The sequence below is a fragment of the Strix uralensis genome, chromosome 3 (genome assembly GCF_047716275.1).
Source record: "Strix uralensis isolate ZFMK-TIS-50842 chromosome 3, bStrUra1, whole genome shotgun sequence".
Taxonomy (NCBI): domain Eukaryota; kingdom Metazoa; phylum Chordata; class Aves; order Strigiformes; family Strigidae; genus Strix; species Strix uralensis.
The window spans coordinates 135,184,416-135,201,758 of NC_133974.1; the positions used below are offsets into that span (position 1 = coordinate 135,184,416).

General features: G+C 40.0%; 1 protein-coding gene across 4 annotated transcripts in view; it reads right to left on the bottom strand.

The window, feature by feature from the left end:
- Nucleotides 1-1,083: 1,083 nt before the first annotated feature.
- Nucleotides 1,084-17,343, bottom strand: part of ACYP2 (acylphosphatase 2) — a 46,712-nt gene continuing 30,452 nt past the window's right edge. For 3 of the 4 annotated variants that reach the window (XM_074864553.1, XM_074864552.1, XM_074864554.1), the window contains one exon: nucleotides 1,084-2,019. In XM_074864553.1, the coding sequence (XP_074720654.1) occupies nucleotides 2,006-2,019 (14 nt within the window). In that variant the 3' untranslated portion in view covers nucleotides 1,084-2,005. The remainder of the gene's footprint in view (nucleotides 2,020-17,343) is intronic. The other variant, XR_012628385.1, reaches the window with a different exon arrangement.

The window sequence follows — 17,343 nt, forward strand, 5'->3', positions numbered from 1 at the left end:
AAATGGCTGCTTCCCCCTCCTCAAGGCTTGCATTTCCAGCTGTGTCAGGAGAAAACTACTGAGCCCTTGTGAGAATCCAGTTCCACCCATGCCAAAACATCAAAACAACAATTTGATCTTTGGCTCCTCTTCCTGGGTATATAATGTCCCATTTGTTTTCTGCCTTCCTCTACCATTGTTGTTATGAACAAAGCAACTTGGCTGGAAGCGCCTTTGACTAAGGGAGTATCTTCTGCCAGGTAGCTTCAAGAAAAATCTGAACTACTTATGTTCAGCAGGATACAATTTTCAGAGAGGATGTAACAGCTATTGAGCTACTGCTACACTTGAACTTCGCCATTTACCATTCAAGTTGAACAAGAGTTATTGCCAGTGACTTCCACAAAGGATGCTTGTGTATGATCACAGAAGTCAAGTGCTGGTTTGTGCTGGTTTTGGCTGGGGTAAAGTTAAGGGTAGAAATATAAAAAATATAACTAACTCCTGCAAATTCTAGAAGAAAAATTTTACCGCTTAATGCATAAAGGCCCAGTACAAATACATCTAGTAGTCAATGCCAATACCTTCCTATGCGCACCTTGCTCTGCACAGATGAAAAAGTGCAACAGAACTTATGAAATGTCCTTTCCTGAAATTAAGATGTTAACCACAAATTTGATGCTGCTACCTAAACTGACACTACCTACCTTTTGAAGGGGTACAGACCAACCAGTGCAAACACCAGCTGAAGCACGCTCAAGAAGGGCACCTTAGAGTATACAGCCTGGGCAGACAAGCACAGGCTCTGCTCATGCTGGGAGCGCCCGTGGCCAAGCTACCGCCGTGTTGCTGCACTTCGTGTACCGCCCGCTTCTTACAGGGACTTCCAGCACCATCAGACCCATCTTGATTAACTGAGAGTGCTGCCAGATCCCGCGGTGCCTGATCAGGTACATCAGCGGTCTAACCAAAGTCTTCCTGTGTGCACTAATCCTGACACAGAAGTACTCTAGAACTGAGGATATAGGTCTGTTCCAGCCCTGACAGACTCCTCGGTGCCTGTGAAATGAGCACTGTACATGAGAATTAGATCCAATACTGCAAAGACTTTTCCAATATTTATTGCAAGCACATAACTCAAGCTTCTCAGGACTTCTCATGTAATTGATATGACCTATGTGGTGCATCATGTTGAATCGGGTTCCAACGCATATTAACTCAGGGGCAAGTAGACATCAATAAGGAAAGCCAAAATCTTCAACTGCAATAAGAACACCAAAAAGCAAAAAAGATCAAAACATCCTTATAGTAAGTATGGATGTAAGCTGTAGGTAAACAAGAAAAAAGGGGTGAGAGGCCACACATTTCATAGTCTTGTTCCAAGACTTATCTGCATTATTAGATAGATTTCTAAACCAGAGCTGGTTAGATAATCTTAGTTTGAAGCAACATACATTTATTGTTAATTACCACTATATCTTAAGTAATTATCACAAATAACATGATCTATAATATAGAGCTGTTACAATAGATCTCTATGTTCCAGCTCTGTAGGTGACTTTCTGGTGAGATTACAGAGTGTAGAACATAAATTTATTATTTTGCATCTAAAATATGACTCACAGTGTAAGGATTAGGTGCCATACGATTATATACACATCTCATTGTGCACAAATAATCAGTGACACTTTAACCCATTTAGCTAGCTTTCAAGACGCAATAAATTAAGATATTGGCACTTTAGATTCATGGTGTAAAATGTCTAACACAGCAACTAAGAGCTCTTACTTCATTTGAATAAGGACCATTTACTTTTATCTCTAGTATAGAAAGCATCCAAATGATCTCATGACATTTTATGGAGGCACAGAAAATATCATGCAGCAGAAACATCACTGTCTTGTGCTTAGCAATGTTTTCTTCTGTTAGTATCTAGTGCTAAATCCTGAGAAGTCAAGCTTGAGAATCTCCTTTTCATTGGAAAAATTTGTTCGATCTATGCGAGAACTTGGGCTTCCAACTTTACTCAGCCAGGATTTCCTGCAAGAAAAATGAGACCGTTAGCATATGAAGTGTTTAGTTCTTTTGTTTTCCTTCACTTTCTCCTTAAAAACAATTATTTAAAATGCATGGATATTACAAAAAATATTACAGAACATTACATAAAAACATATCTGACTAAAGGCTAAATCCATTTTAAGTCCTTATTCATAGCATTAAAATAGATATATATTAGCTTTGCCAATTCAATACTACACTTTCAGCAAGGACCTAAAAACCATTCTAATTGAAAAATATTATCAAGAAATCTTAACAGCCAGTTTACCCTTTTCTGACATCTAAAAGAAGTGAAAACAGAAATGAAAATAAGTAATTTCAAAACCAGCAAAAAGACATAAAGCAAAACACAATCAACGTGATGTCACAAAGCAACACTAAACTGCAATAATGTAGTCTGAATTTTATACAGGCATTCTTAATTCTTAAGCAGTCACTGCCTGGATTTGCATTGTGATCCAATCTTAAGTTATGGTGGTTCTCGCCTTCCTCCACAGCACAGTAGGGAAATAGTAGTGAACACAAATTACCATAATAAGGCTGGAAGCTGCCAGCGCAATGGCTGCTCCAACACACACACCCACTGTATTCTTATCCTGCAGTAATTTGCTAATCCACAGTAGTGATAAACTGGTGTGTGATAAAAGGAGGTGCACAAACACCAAGTGCAGCAGACAAGACTGCTCAGAGAGGCTTATTTACTAAAAATACTTGCTCAGTATATTCTGTTGTACTGATGTCTGAAAAATAGGAAAAAGAAACTATTTTATTGTACCCCATGTAAGGAGAAATGTATTTCTACCCAATTCTTTTTTATAACTGTAATAATGCATAAACTGGTATAGATACATATTGGTGATTAGTATTAAGAAATATATCATTATTCATTTAAAGACCAATCTGAACACCGTAACAGTTATGTCTTATTAACAGCTATGTTAATTAAGCCACTGGAACCAAAAAACGCCCACTGGAACCAAAAAACGCCCACTGGAACCAAAAAACGCCCACTGGAACCAAAAAACGCCCACTGGAACCAAAAAACGCCCACTGGAACCAAAAAACGCCCACTGGAACCAAAAAACGCCCACTGGAACCAAAAAACGCACACTGGAACAAAAAACGCACACTGGAACAAAAAACGCACACTGGAACAAAAAACGCACACTGGAACAAAAAACGCACACTGGAACAAAAAACGCACACTGGAACAAAAAACGCACACTGGAACAAAAAACGCACACTGGAACAAAAAACGCACACTGGAACAAAAAACGCACACTGGAACAAAAAACGCACACTGGAACAAAAAACGCACACTGGAACAAAAAACGCACACTGGAACAAAAAACGCACACTGGAACAAAAAACGCACACTGGAACAAAAAACGCACACTGGAACAAAAAACGCACACTGGAACAAAAAACGCACACTGGAACAAAAAACGCACACTGGAACAAAAAACGCACACTGGAACAAAAAACGCACACTGGAACAAAAAACGCACACTGGAACAAAAAACGCACACTGGAACAAAAAACGCACACTGGAACAAAAAACGCACACTGGAACAAAAAACGCACACTGGAACAAAAAACGCACACTGAGCATTATAAAATGCAATGTTCTTGCAGGAAGACTTAGTTTTGATGTCTTTATAATGAAAAATGTCCCTAGAGATTACTTATGTCACAGCAGTAAATAAACCACAGCTAGGGTATAGAAGTATGTCTTGTTAGAGACCCTCTGTGACACGAGAGGGTTTTTTTTTTTTTTTAGACAATTTCTGACAATGTAACACTGCAAAACATCTCCTGCGTCTTCCTTGGTTATCAGAGACAAGTAATTTCCTCCAAACTGTGCTAGTCCTTCCTAAGATTGGTCTCATCCCTAGCACAGACAGCTCCAAGCCTGTACTGAGGACCTCTGCACACAGCCTCTTCATTATGAACCAATATATATCCTTAACACTTGAAGAAAGCAGCTATGTCCTATTAATTATTTTGAGATGTAACCCTTGGAGTATGATTGGTGGATTATAGAGTTGCAGTGCCAAGGAGCAATGTGAGCTCCTTGCTATTTCACCACTAGAGTCTCTATACGGAAAGACTGCCTAGAAAACACAAACCAGATATGGATATCATGTTCAGAGTGTGACAAGACTTAGTTTAGTATATAGGAATTAAAATTAATAAGTCTGTCAGATGTTTACACATCTTTACACCTCTTGCTCTTTGGTTCATATTGTGAACAACCTCCTTTCTTGTCTGTTTCAGATGAAGCCTTTCCAGTAAGGACAGTATCACAGCAAGTGGAGTACATGAGTGAAACAGGAAAACCCAACTTTCCCCTCCGTGCTGGAGCCCTAAAGGCAGACCAGATATTTCAAAAGGAAAAGCCTAGTAACAGACCAGTCCATTTTGTTCCATATTATGAAACATCTGAAAAGCCCCTTGTTTATTTACTTGGATGTCTTTTGAGTGAGAAAAAAATAACATGTATTTTAAATACTGAATTACTTAAAATCATCAGTACTCTCTTCAGAAAACTAATGGGATATCCACAAGTCAGACTATTTCCTTTTTTCCTGCTTATTTTAAAGATTAGCTTGTACTAGACAAAACTAACAGACAAGTATTCCTTGCCCAGTTTTCACAACTGTACATAAGAGCAAAACTCATCCATGGCTGCTTCCCATCCTCAAGTTCCACTTCTGAAGAAAGTCACTTTGCAAACTGCACAGAGCAAACTTGATTCAGTCAGCTCCATATACTCTCACATGAATTATAATGAAGTACAAATTATGAAATTCCAATTAAGACAATCCACCTCCACAGAAACTCTTCATAGGATGAATTTATTTTATTCCTTATTTAGTGCAGGAAATAGGGAAGGAAGTGTTCCTTCCCTACCTGAGATGTGCCTGACTATAGGGGCTCAGTTCTTCACCAAAACACTAGTACTCTGCAATAAGACTTTCCTCACTTCGCTCAAGTGACAGACCATTCACCGACCACTGAGGTAGCACGTTCTTTACAAGCAAAGCAAGAAGGAAATCATTTGCTAACAGTATTTGCTGAAAGTAATACACAGTTAATAGTTGCTTCCTCATTTATCTACAGAGTAGAAAATATAGTCTCCAATATCTTTGGTAGGTATCTTGAAAATGCTTTTAACTTTCATTAGTAACCAGATCAGTAGACCTGAGGTTCAAAAGTTCACTATCCTCCTCTTGCTTCACTCAGCCTTCTTAATTTTCTCTCATGTGCACCATGAATTTCAGATCACCCAATGTGTGCAAGAAATTAGCTACCCTTAGTAGCCTTTGGAGTTTCAGCTTGCCATTTTTAGCATGCATTTTTAAAACTCACTGCGGCTACCCACTTTTCTTCAGCAGTGAGAAAGACAGCCTTCACCTCACTTGTCACATGGGGTAGGTCTGAACCAAACGAGGACATTCCTTTAGTCTGCGACACAAGAGTATACAGCTCCTCTTCAATGTTAAGCTCCATTTCTGAAGCTGCACTCCTTCACGGAGTCTGGAACAAGAGCTCGTCTCCAAACAGCCATTTCCTACCATGTTTTATTCTCAAGTACCTGATGTCCATGGAACCGCTCCAGGCCATACTCCGATCTCACTGTTCAAAAGTAAGCTATCCGTGTGGGGACTAGGCCGACCCAGATGCAGGTTAGTGTCAGATTCAGGAGTTCCACAACCTCCCGAGCGGGGACAAGCCAGGCCGGCCGGTGCCCCGGGGTCTCTCCTCAGGGCGGGCAGCACCCCCGGCTGCGTTCCCGCCCTCCGCCACAGGGCTAAGAACCCCCCGCTGATTGGTTCACTCAGACAGGCGGCACCTGGTGATTGGCTGTTGCCAGGGGGACCCGCCCACCGCCTCACGCCCAGTGTCCCGCCACAGCCAGGCCCCGTCAGCCCAGCGGCCACAGCTGGATAGGGACGATCGCGAAAAGACCCCCGAAGCAACTTCAGCAGCATTCCCAAGCATAGCTGACCCTCCAGGCGCTGTTACTGAAACCCCTCAGAGCATATTTTCCTCACCCTTCTGGGTTTTACTTCCTCAGCCCCATTCGGACCGCCGGCCTGAACAGCTTCCTGGCCCAACTTCCACACACACTTTCCCTGTCCCATGTTCCTCGAGCGTTACTCCTCGGAGTTTGAAACAACTGGATCCGTCATTCTTCTTCTCTTATTTCACTAAGTAAAACGAACCTTGCTAAGTGACTGGCTTGTTACCTAGGCAACCAGGCTCTTTTCATTCAACATATTATTAGAAAAACATCTCAAGAGCTGGGTTTACACCGCCCCAATTTAGGGTCTCACAGGAAGAGCCTGGCTGCGTACACTGCTCCAAGCAGGGCTCCTCGCAAGCTGAGGCACACGTGCCTACCTGTTAACTTCTCCAGATCAAGCCTCACCTGGTCAAGCCTAGTTCCTTCTCTGGAAATGTTAAAGGAGCTTTGCCTCTCTAATGCAAGATGAGAGTACCACAGCCCTAAAAACTACTGTGCTTGGAACACTACAGGCACTACAGTGACTATGACTTCCCTGAGTAAGACTTATTTTAACTGTAATCTACGCTATTAACCCAATTTCTCTAAAATAAACGGCTTGGTTCACATTGCTCTCTGACTGAAATCTTTTCCTGCTTTGATACAGAACAAGTAACACTGATGCAGGAGGATACAAGCCTTCTGCACCTTTACACAGCAGGCGTACCATGAACAAAGCAATTTCTCCCATGCTGGACTCTGTATCTAACCACTGAGATTCATAGGATGGTTCCACAGCAGGTCATTTATTGTATGCAAAAAGCCCAGGTGTTTTATCCTGAGACTGGAGCAATTTACAGTCTATAGTGCTACAAGTGGCCCTGAAAATGCCCCACAGCATTAACACTTGGTGAGCTAGGCACAGTTTAGGAATATGTTTGTTTTTCTTCACCTTAACTGCAGTGTCACTTGCAGTGGAACAAGAGAAAGGTGCACTTTTATTTAGAGGAAGAGAAAAGAAAGGCACTAGCTTGTTTACACTTTGTTTCCCTTTGTTTAGGATAAAATACTGGAGAGAATGCTGCTTTTTGAAGATTCTATTTGCATCTCTGACAGCACAGACTACAAATGCAAGTGTTTATAAAATACCTCCAAAATGTTGTCCTATTCTGAAACACTACTGTCAGGTTTTCAGAAATCCTGGTATTTAAATAGTTGCAGGAGAACTGCAGAATTTTTCATTGCTTTCTGGCTTCAGAGCTTTTGGGAAGAACTTTAGCCATGGTTTTCAAGCCTTTCTCTACAATCATAAGGGCTAGGAACATTCTACTTAAAGCCTTTGTTTTTATAAACCTCAAACCTCCATGTAGGCAAAGCCTCTAGCAGCCTGTGTAGTAAAGACATCTCCCTCAGCTTACTGTAGAGCAATTGCATTGTCCCTGCACCTCTGCTCCTGCTGCCAGGGCCTAATAGTAAAAAAGGGATCTAGTAACAAAACTTATAGGGTTCAATGTTGTTGTGAAAAAAGCTATCAGGAAGGCTAATATCCTTCGTAAGAAAAGTGTTTGAAAATAGTTTTGTTTGACACAATTTGAATCATCATGTGCTCTGAAGATAACTCATTTAGCATTTTAACTTTAGGAAAAGCAATTAAGGTCTTAATAAGGTGGAGAAAACAGGTTCTGAAGAAAAAACATGAGGGATCCTGGGGAGAATCCTGGGAAGAATTACCAATATTTTGGCACAGGATAAGATCAAGAGGACTCAAGCCAGATGTACAGACCACTTGCTCCTACTGGCCTTGATTCTCTGGTCTTTGTAATTTTGTTAACTCTCAAAACTAGACTCTAGCTTTGGGTAGAAACCTGAAGCCACCTGACCCAAAAAGCTGCTGCCTGTAGAGCTCTGCTCAAGGGGCCTCTGTGCTGCCATGGAGACTGCTGCACCCCCCGAGACAAAGGGCATCAGGTGGTTTTCAGACTGTTATACCTGCTGCCTGATACACCACCAAAACCACTGCAGGCAGCAGTCCACACTAGGTCAGGATCAAATTTCTGCTTTTAATTGCCCCTCCATACCGTTTGCATACACCTATATGCAGAAGGAAGGGGGGGAAAGTAGAAAAAGAACAAGGAGAAGCACAATGGAGCGAACTTTTAGAACACTGATTAGAATGACCCCAGCAGAGTCAGCCAAATAAAAGTCAAGTGACAGGTTACTTCAGAAAACTGGGAACAAAAAAAACCACCCTCAAGTAAGCCATCAGTTGTCTAAGGATAGAGGTCAAGAAGTGGGTGGGCTAGAAATAAAGCAACCTGCTGAGGCCTAAATACAGTACCCCAGAACGGGGCTGGAGCCTGCAGCTCTGGGGAAGGCTGCGCCACTGCTGCCCGTTCACTAGCTGCTCCAGGCATCCTGACAGCAGGAATTTCTTGGCCCATTGGATATTTAGCAGAAGTTCTGGAACTGTTTTAGAAAGAGCAGAAACATATTTAATCAAAACTAGTGTTTGACTTTGTTTTTTAAACACAGCTATCAGATGAATGTTGTTAATTTGTTTGTATCTCTTCTGTCAAACCCTGCTCCACTCAAGGCCAGTGTTGCTCTAAAGAACACATGATGAGCTTACTCTGATAGTAATATCAACAGCAAGGGCACATTAGCAGCATCTGATATATTTAAGATATTGTGGGACTCAACACTGAATATACTTCAAATACACATTTTTGTGTTGGATTCCTAGTTATAGAATGTGAGAGACATGACTTGTATGTTAATGTTCATCACATTGTATATATTATTAGCAAAATGTAACATAAAAATGATAAGTACCTGGTTTGCATTAGGACAGAAATTCACTCCATGTACCTCGAATTTACTTTGTTATTCATATCTGATTTATGTTAAATGTCATCACCTCTTAATTTCAAGAGGAGGAATTATCCCAGAATGAACGAAACAGAGTCTGAAGTTGTGGGGTCTTTTTTCTTCTATCCAAAGCAAAGACCTTTTGTGGACTTTTCTATATTTTGGTAGTAATTTACTTAAACACGGGGGCATAAGAAATGTATTTTTACTGAAAACTTATCAGAACACCTCTTTGTTTAAACCATGTTAGGCAAGTCACATTCAGCTTCTTTCATAGATCTTATCGGAAAAAACTAAACAATGTTGTAGGAATTTGTTCCAAGAAAGAAGAGTAAAGAAGTAAATGAAAAGTAAAACCGAATTCAGCCATTTCAGTAACTCAAAACAGCTTTTATGTCCACACTGACCTACAGAAAGAACAAGACAAAAGAGGATTTCCTGTTAAGCTTCTGTCCCATCTTTCCAAAGCAGTAAACATACTAGAAAGCCAGAAGCAGTAAAAAGGCCTATTGTAATTTTTCCTTGTAATATGTCTGCCTCTACAGGGTAGAGTTTGGCTCACAAGGCAGACTAGGAATTTTGGGTAACACCAGTCTATTGCACAGAACACAACTGAAAGTTAGTTCTCATTCCACATGTATTAAATCTAAGGTCACAGGATGGATCAGGAGGAACTGTTGCTGTCAGTCTACCAATTCAGGGCTCTGGAACAGAAAAGCCAGCTCTAACGCTCAGACACTGATCAGCACCCATCACCCACACGCTGTGTATTTGGAACAAATGGCTGTGTTAGACTTGAACAGAGAGTGAAGTACTACTGCCTCTGACCATCCATTTTATGCCAAAAAAATGTTAACTCAACCCTTACTTTGGCCATTTCAAAGCAATCCTACTGGAAGACCATAACGAATCATCACACTTTGACCTATTCACTTCTACTTAAAATCCTTTTCACTATACAGTCTGGTAAAAATAAAACAGCCACTACAGTAAAGGGCAGCGTTACAGCCATCCAGCTGGAGAACTCAGATCAAACCAATGTGCATCCATGGTCTGGGAAAGCATTCAAGTACAATAGGGAACTGCAGATGACAAGTGCAATCAAGAATTTGAATGACAACACTCTTCTGTTCTCTGGTAATGAGGTTCAGCAAGGAAGACAAACGTTAGTGCCATATGAGGACCAACCCCCACATAACCATGCTTTCATTACCATCCTCAAAATATTTCTCAGAAGACAGATTTACACAGAAAAACAGATTAATTTATTATGGAAGAACTAAAAATAATGGCAGGCCAAAACACAGTGAATTCCTTCAAGTACCACTGGGACTCTTGCTATTTTCTTCAAAAGTTTCTCTTACTTTACCAAGTAATTAGGATAGCTAAAAGACTGGAAAGTAAAAAAAATAAGACTGACTGAAAAATTGCAAGTTCCAATGTTAAAAAAAAAATGGAGATCTCAAAAGGGAAGCATCACCATTTTTAAAACATTCTGTTGTAGAGCACTGCTTAAGTCTGCATGAGAGCATTTGTTGTTTGCAGTGTTGCAGTGACTCTGCACAAGTTCACCTTTCTGTAGAATACCACTGTTGGAATAGGTCAGGTTGGTTCACTTCAAAACACACAAGAAAAACCATTTCCATCCAAGTACCCTACATCAGCATCCACACAGGAGCACCCATGAAGGAGCTGGTTGTCCAGCTGTTCCTCATGCTGAAGTGCATGTACCATCGCATTCATATGCACAAAACATCTGCCTGCCTGTTTTTATAGTAAACACAATACACACACCCCCCCCTCAGATTGTCACCAACATCTCAGCCAAAACAGTTTACCTGAAATAGTTACTTTGGATATGTTGGTATTTCACATAGATTCTCTTCTTACTATTAGGCCAACTGATTAATGTGTGTTGGGTAATGTTACAAATTACCATTAAACAAAGTAGATGCTGTGACAAAGATTTAACAACCAAGAACTTGATTTTACTTTTTATCTGCAGCTTGCAAAAGTGTTCTTAAATTTTCTTATTAAGTATTCAGCTAGTTCAGCTCCATTTTTTTCCACTGAGTTTACACTACATGATTTAATTTGGTAATTTAAATTGCAGAGTTTCCAAGGAGCAGTTACACCCATCTTTTTAACCTGCAATCTCAAGGAGCTTTTTTCAAAGCAACTGTGATATAAAGTAGTAGACATTTTAGTATATGAATTAAAGTCAGGAAAATGTTTTAATAATGTTGTATTAGCACAACAGCAAGTGGATTATACTGACTAATAGTCTACTTAAATTGTACACAATGAGGAAATTTGGCCTCTGTCAAGACTTATATAATGCTGCTGGTTTAGGGTTTTTTTGCATTATAAATATAGTTACAATATGGAGGAAGCAAACAATTAACATAAGTGTATGTTACAGCTATTACATTCTTTATTCGACAAGATCTATTTGTGGTTTCCAGCACAGGAGAACCAGCTCTTGAGGTGAACCCAGCACGGCACGTTTACAGGGAAGGAACGCGTACAATTTTATCCATGGTATACCAGAGGTACATATATGACTCCGTGGAAATAAAATCCCTTTTGCAATTGATTACATTTGTTACCAAGAACTACAATTTGTTGATACATATTTATTGTGTCCATAAACACCAGCAATAGATCTTGTATTTAAAACGAGTCATATTCTTCCCCAAGATGAGCCTGTCTCAGGTGCCTCCAGACCCAAACAGCCTACGGCAGCAGAGGCACAAAGGTGAGAAGTGCCCATCCTCTGGCACCCTGTCCCTCAGGGGAAGGCAGACAGACCTTATGGCAGCGACCACATCTCACACACTGTCACATCCCAAAGAGCTGTATTTCTTTTACAGTAAGAAAATTATTTTCATTCTTTAACATATTGCTTCTTTACGATGTTTTTCTCACGGCTTTCATATACATTAAAAATACCGTTCCTCAAAGACGTAATATGAAGATTCTTATATCTCTACTGGCTTTCTAAGTTCCATAAGCTTACTATCTTACTTGTGGGCACTTTGGTTTGAAGTCTGTAAGATGACACAGGCTATCTTCACATGTAGGTATTAAATACAGCATTTAAAGAAGCCTTTCAAGTCATGATCCCAAACTACTCTGACAGGAGGTATCTTGGATGTATCTGCTAAGAACTTAAGGTAACAGGTAACAAAGTAACTCAACTGTAAGTTACCTGATTTCCTACTTGTTTACATTATTTAAATCAGCTTTGGAAAACCTCTAGTTGTTAGGCTTTATACTTTCTATACTTTCACAAAAAGCTCAAGAGAAAAAAACCAGCAGCGGTGCTTCAAGCAGGCCAATGGCACAGTCCATTCCTGTGGTCTATAAACTGTCATTATGAATATACTCACTTAGTAGAAATAAACACACTTAACATCAAAGCCCCAAGCTATTTAAGGAAGCTATCAGAGCATGAACATATTGTGGTTCGATGCGTCTTTCTGTAAAAAAATTATGTTAAACAAGGCTTTTAATATTTATTGAAATAAGATCCGACACACGTTCTTCGCTATTCAGCAGTTCCTGTGCTATACTACGTATTTTTAAACCTGATTTTCAGACTATTTACTTAAACAATTTTTTCCTGTTTATTTGCAACACTGATAACATGAATAAAAAAAGATATTTCTTTCTACGAAAAGAAAATACCTTTTTTCCTACAAAAAGAAAGAAACAGACTGGAAATCCTAAACTGCCCCCTTCTCAAGGCAACCATGGTAAATGCTACTTACAGAACGCAAACCAGCAGATTTACTGGGGTTTTTAATTACTTTTATAAGGATAATAGGCTTCATCTTTCCTCCTAAACTTCCTGTTAGTTGTGGACATCTTCCTGCTGACTCATAAGAATCTGCCCTTCAGCAGTACATTTTTCTGGTATTGAGAGCTTCAGACTTCCAAAACTAGAATATAAACTGAATTCTACATAAGACAGCATCTTCTTTCTACTAAAGTCAACAGTAACTCTTCTAAGGAAGACAGCAAGATAGACTTAACCTCTCTTTTCACCAAGTTTAAACAAAAATCTACTTACAAGAAATAAACATCTAAAAAAGCCCAAACCAAGGAAACCATTTTTGCAAGATGATGGGCCCATACTAAAGTATTCCTTTCAAATACTGTTGTTAACTATTAATGAGCATCTTATCTTGCACAAGGAAAATTTTAATTTTGTTACTTATACTTCATATGATGTAAGCTGCCAGAGCAGAAGTGTGCATCAGGAGGCAAGCATGGAAAAAAAAAAGTGGTTTGGGTCAATGCGCTAACAGGCCCAGGAAACATTTCTCTCACTCATTAGATGTGCAGTGAACTGAGCAATATTCTGCACTGCAAAGGACTTCCATTTTAGAGAACATTTATCCCTGTGTTAGGATGACTTCATATTCCTTTGACATGGGTAATACCTCGCTAGATCTGACCTCTAAGATTTTTCTAGTACAAATCAACTTGTTTGGCTTCCACTTAACTGTTTAAAAACACATTTTCAGAAGTACAGACAATGAGCTAAGCATGTATGCTTTAATGAAACACTAGGACATTTTTTAAATAAGCCGTAAGAGTTAAGTAAAATCAGCTCTCTGCTTTTTATGTATATAATTGAGCACATGAACTGCCACATTTCCAAGAGCACTGCACAGGCAATGCCAGCTAACTCACACAGGTAGCTTAGAACAGCAGAGTAAGAGTACTATGGTGTGATTTCTTAATATACAACACATTTTGGTTTTGTGAAATGCTGGGTAAGAGCAGAACTACTGACAAAGTATAAATACATTCCTAAACTCATAAATCTTCCTATTTTTTCATCTTTCCCTCAAGATCCAGAGGCTGTTAAAAAGTATCAAAGATCTCATTTGTTTTCTGTAATTTATGCCATGTCTTTCTTTGTCTTCCCCCTTTTTTTAGGTTCTACTCTGCCTGGACAGATCTGTTTCTGATCACTTTCACACTGCAGACTGGTGCAGGGACTGTGCAGATTTTGTCATGTGAATTAAGTAGTATAAAAAATCCTAGAAAACCTGAGATTTCCTTAGCAGCTATTTTTACTGCATTTGTTACACACAAATACTTCATCAATATTATGCCTGACAAACCTAGGTTTTCTAGCTAATTGCCAGTGCCTCATTAACACACCAAAGGATGTGTAGTGAATGCTACCAGGCTAGTCATGACTCACCACTTGGAAACAAATTTTCTTTTCTGTTACAAAGCATGCACACCCCCCACAAAAAGGGCTTTCCAACACAGTTCAGGGAACTGGGAGAATTCACCTGTCTAGTCACCCGTGCTTGGCTGCATTATGTCTTTCCTGACTCAGGAGTGCTTCCTGTGATGGTGACCATGTGGTGATCACCTTGTGGAGAAAATGCTTTTACCAAACAATGTTTAACATACTTTTTAATAAGGCCTGGGTAATTGAAATGTACACAGAAATATCCTAACCTTGAGAACAGATACATCCTGGCAGAAATGCTCAACTGAGGTGGGTAAGAAAGAACAGCTTGGCTGGACAACAAAGTTGGGAAACATCCAAAGAGAACAAATTGTCCTGAAAAGACTCGTGACCATAACAGGGAACAAGGAGCAGGGGCCCAGCTCCACAGACAACCACCGACATCACCGAGACCCCCGCACATGCGCAGGGTAGTTTTGCAATGCCAGCGTCATGTACATGTAGTACGTAGGTGGAAAGGCAGAGACTTCTCAAAAAATGTATATATGAATCTTCATGTTTTTAAGGTGTAATATGTATAAAACAACGCCTTATTTTAGTGCATGCATGTTAGGAGGAATGATCCCCCATGCACCTGGCACCAAATAAAGAAATGCCTGCTTCTTAATGCCACACTGGTGTTCAGAAGTTCATTCCCCCTTTCAGGGACAGCCTGTGTGCAGGTGTTGGCCCTTTCCTCCTTAACTATAACATCTCTGACTCGACTGGGCTAACATGTACATTAAGGAGGATTCAGAACTACAGTCCAAAGTTAGTACTTTACTAAACTGAAGAAATAACTAAAATATTTCCAATAGCTCATTTCAAAGAACTCACTTCAAAATAATCTTTGAGTGACTTGGTGCTTCCTGTGACAAAGGCAGAGAGTTGAAATGCCAGCATTGAAGACCAGCACGTTCCCCACAATAAAGCCTCTCAAAAGGCACATGCTCATGCTCTTTGGATTTGCTCACAAAGGTCTCTTTGACCACTCCTAAGTGCATGGAGAATAAGAGATGTTTTCCTTTTTTGCAACACCAAGGCCTTATAAGCAAAATAACCTAACTAATCATTTAGGAGGAAGAGTTATGCAAGCTTACAAACATTAGCAGTGTCTGATTAGGGGGAAGCTGCTGTAAAATAATAATTTTGTCAAATTAATGTCAGAACAGTTAATGTTATCATGCACTTAAAAACCACGAGTATGCCCCATCTTCCTTGTTGTCCAGAAAAAAAGAAAAATAGCCCAAACACTACATAAATCAGATCAGTGAATTATGAACTTCACGTGACAGCAGCTGCAGTGAAGTTCAGGATGAAAAGTCTGGCTAGACCACAGATTTGGCTCAGAAACACACTAGAAGTCTTCAGGAATTTGAATGCCCATTCTGAGATAAGCAAGGCCCAATTTTTAAGAATATTTATGATTATATAACAAATTTCACCACCAAACAGATGTAACTGAGATCAGGAAGGAGCTCAGTGGACATCACTTCTGCAAGTCACATTCCAGGGTACCAGAAAAATAAGAAAACCAGGTCACATAGGAAAAGCAGAGAAATCCCCACCTTTCAGAGCAACATTTAATGGTCTTGACTGATCACCTTTTCTTCCTGTTTTATTCACTGATGAGACTGGTGAAAATGGGAGTCATGACCAGAAGCTACAAATCTTACTACACAAAGGTCTCTGCCTCCTCTGAATAAACTCTCCCTGCACACTGAGTAACCCAGCAATAACTGTACTTTGTGATGATGAGCCCTGACTGCACAGGCACACATAAGCAGAATTAATTTTAATGCAATAAGTCTTAGACAAACCCTGAATTTCACCAATTCCCTTAACCCTACAGGTTGCATCCCCCTCCCACCAATACCCCTCTGCCTTCCCTCAGTACATATCTTGGGAATAGCTTCACCTCTGTACAAGTCCTCTGCTACTGCGCCTGTACCAGACAAGATAACACACTATTATTTGTGCTTTTCCTACTGGATGCTCCCTTCAGGAGCAATGCTGCTTCCAGGGAAGGGAGATGGCTGTGCTAGAGTCCTCTCTGTAGGAAGAGACACCAATTGTGTGAAATTCTCACCCTGCATAAACCCGTGGAAGCCCTTCCAGTGGCACTGAACCACAATTTCATACTTTATACCCCCAACAAGCAGGTGTGCGCATAGTTTCATTCAATGTATTACAGAAATACAAGTGCAAAGGAATACTTCTGTTTCTGACATCACACTGAAGCAGTAGCATAGTATCCCATACAGGTTTTCATTAGACAACACACATGCAGAGATGTCCGACATAACACAACGACTAGTACTGTGTAAGTAGAGGGATGGATACATCCTACATGGGGCAGAACCTGCATTATACAGAGTGTAGAATATATCCAGAGCTAGATCTTTACTGTGACACTTCTAGACACTATTTTCTCAAATACACGTGTTCCCAAAGACCTGCATTTTTTAAGATCAGGGTCAGACAAAACACACCTCAAACTGCTGAATAGCAATGCTATATTAGTGACCAGAGCACATTTCCTCTTAGATACACATAGGAAACCACACGGTAAATCTTTTAGGAGCACCAAACAACTGCAGGAGACTGGAAATCCTGGTACTCAGAAGCCAATAGATGTCAATATCCCATCAGCAAGGACTTCTGCTGGTAGTGCATCAGACAGTGGGTACTTGCAGTGCTGATTCTAAAAATTAAACATGTATAATGCCATACACAACCCAGTTGATGACTCTGCTTTCATTGCAAGGCATGGAATTTTGCCACAGAACTTCAATTAAAGTTATGTATAACAGCTGTCCAACTCTCCTGCACTTCTATCAAATTCTCAGTCTATACTGAGTAGCATCAACAACACTGTACTGCAAGTTAAGGGTGGCCACGTTTAACCTCACTCTCCTGTTCCTTCATTACGTGAGTAATAGAACACGACAAGTCTAAGAGCTTGAAGAGTTAGGAACATGCCTGCAAGTAAAAACATTTATCTCAACTCTTAATAAGAACAACTTTTTCCTCTATAAAGCAGCAAAAAGGGTTTTTATTTAATTCAAACAGTACAACCATTTCGGCTTTAAACTTAATACAGGATGTTACAGTCTCGCCTACATATTTTTTGGTTTACTTAAAAAATGGAAACAAATTCATAATTCAACTA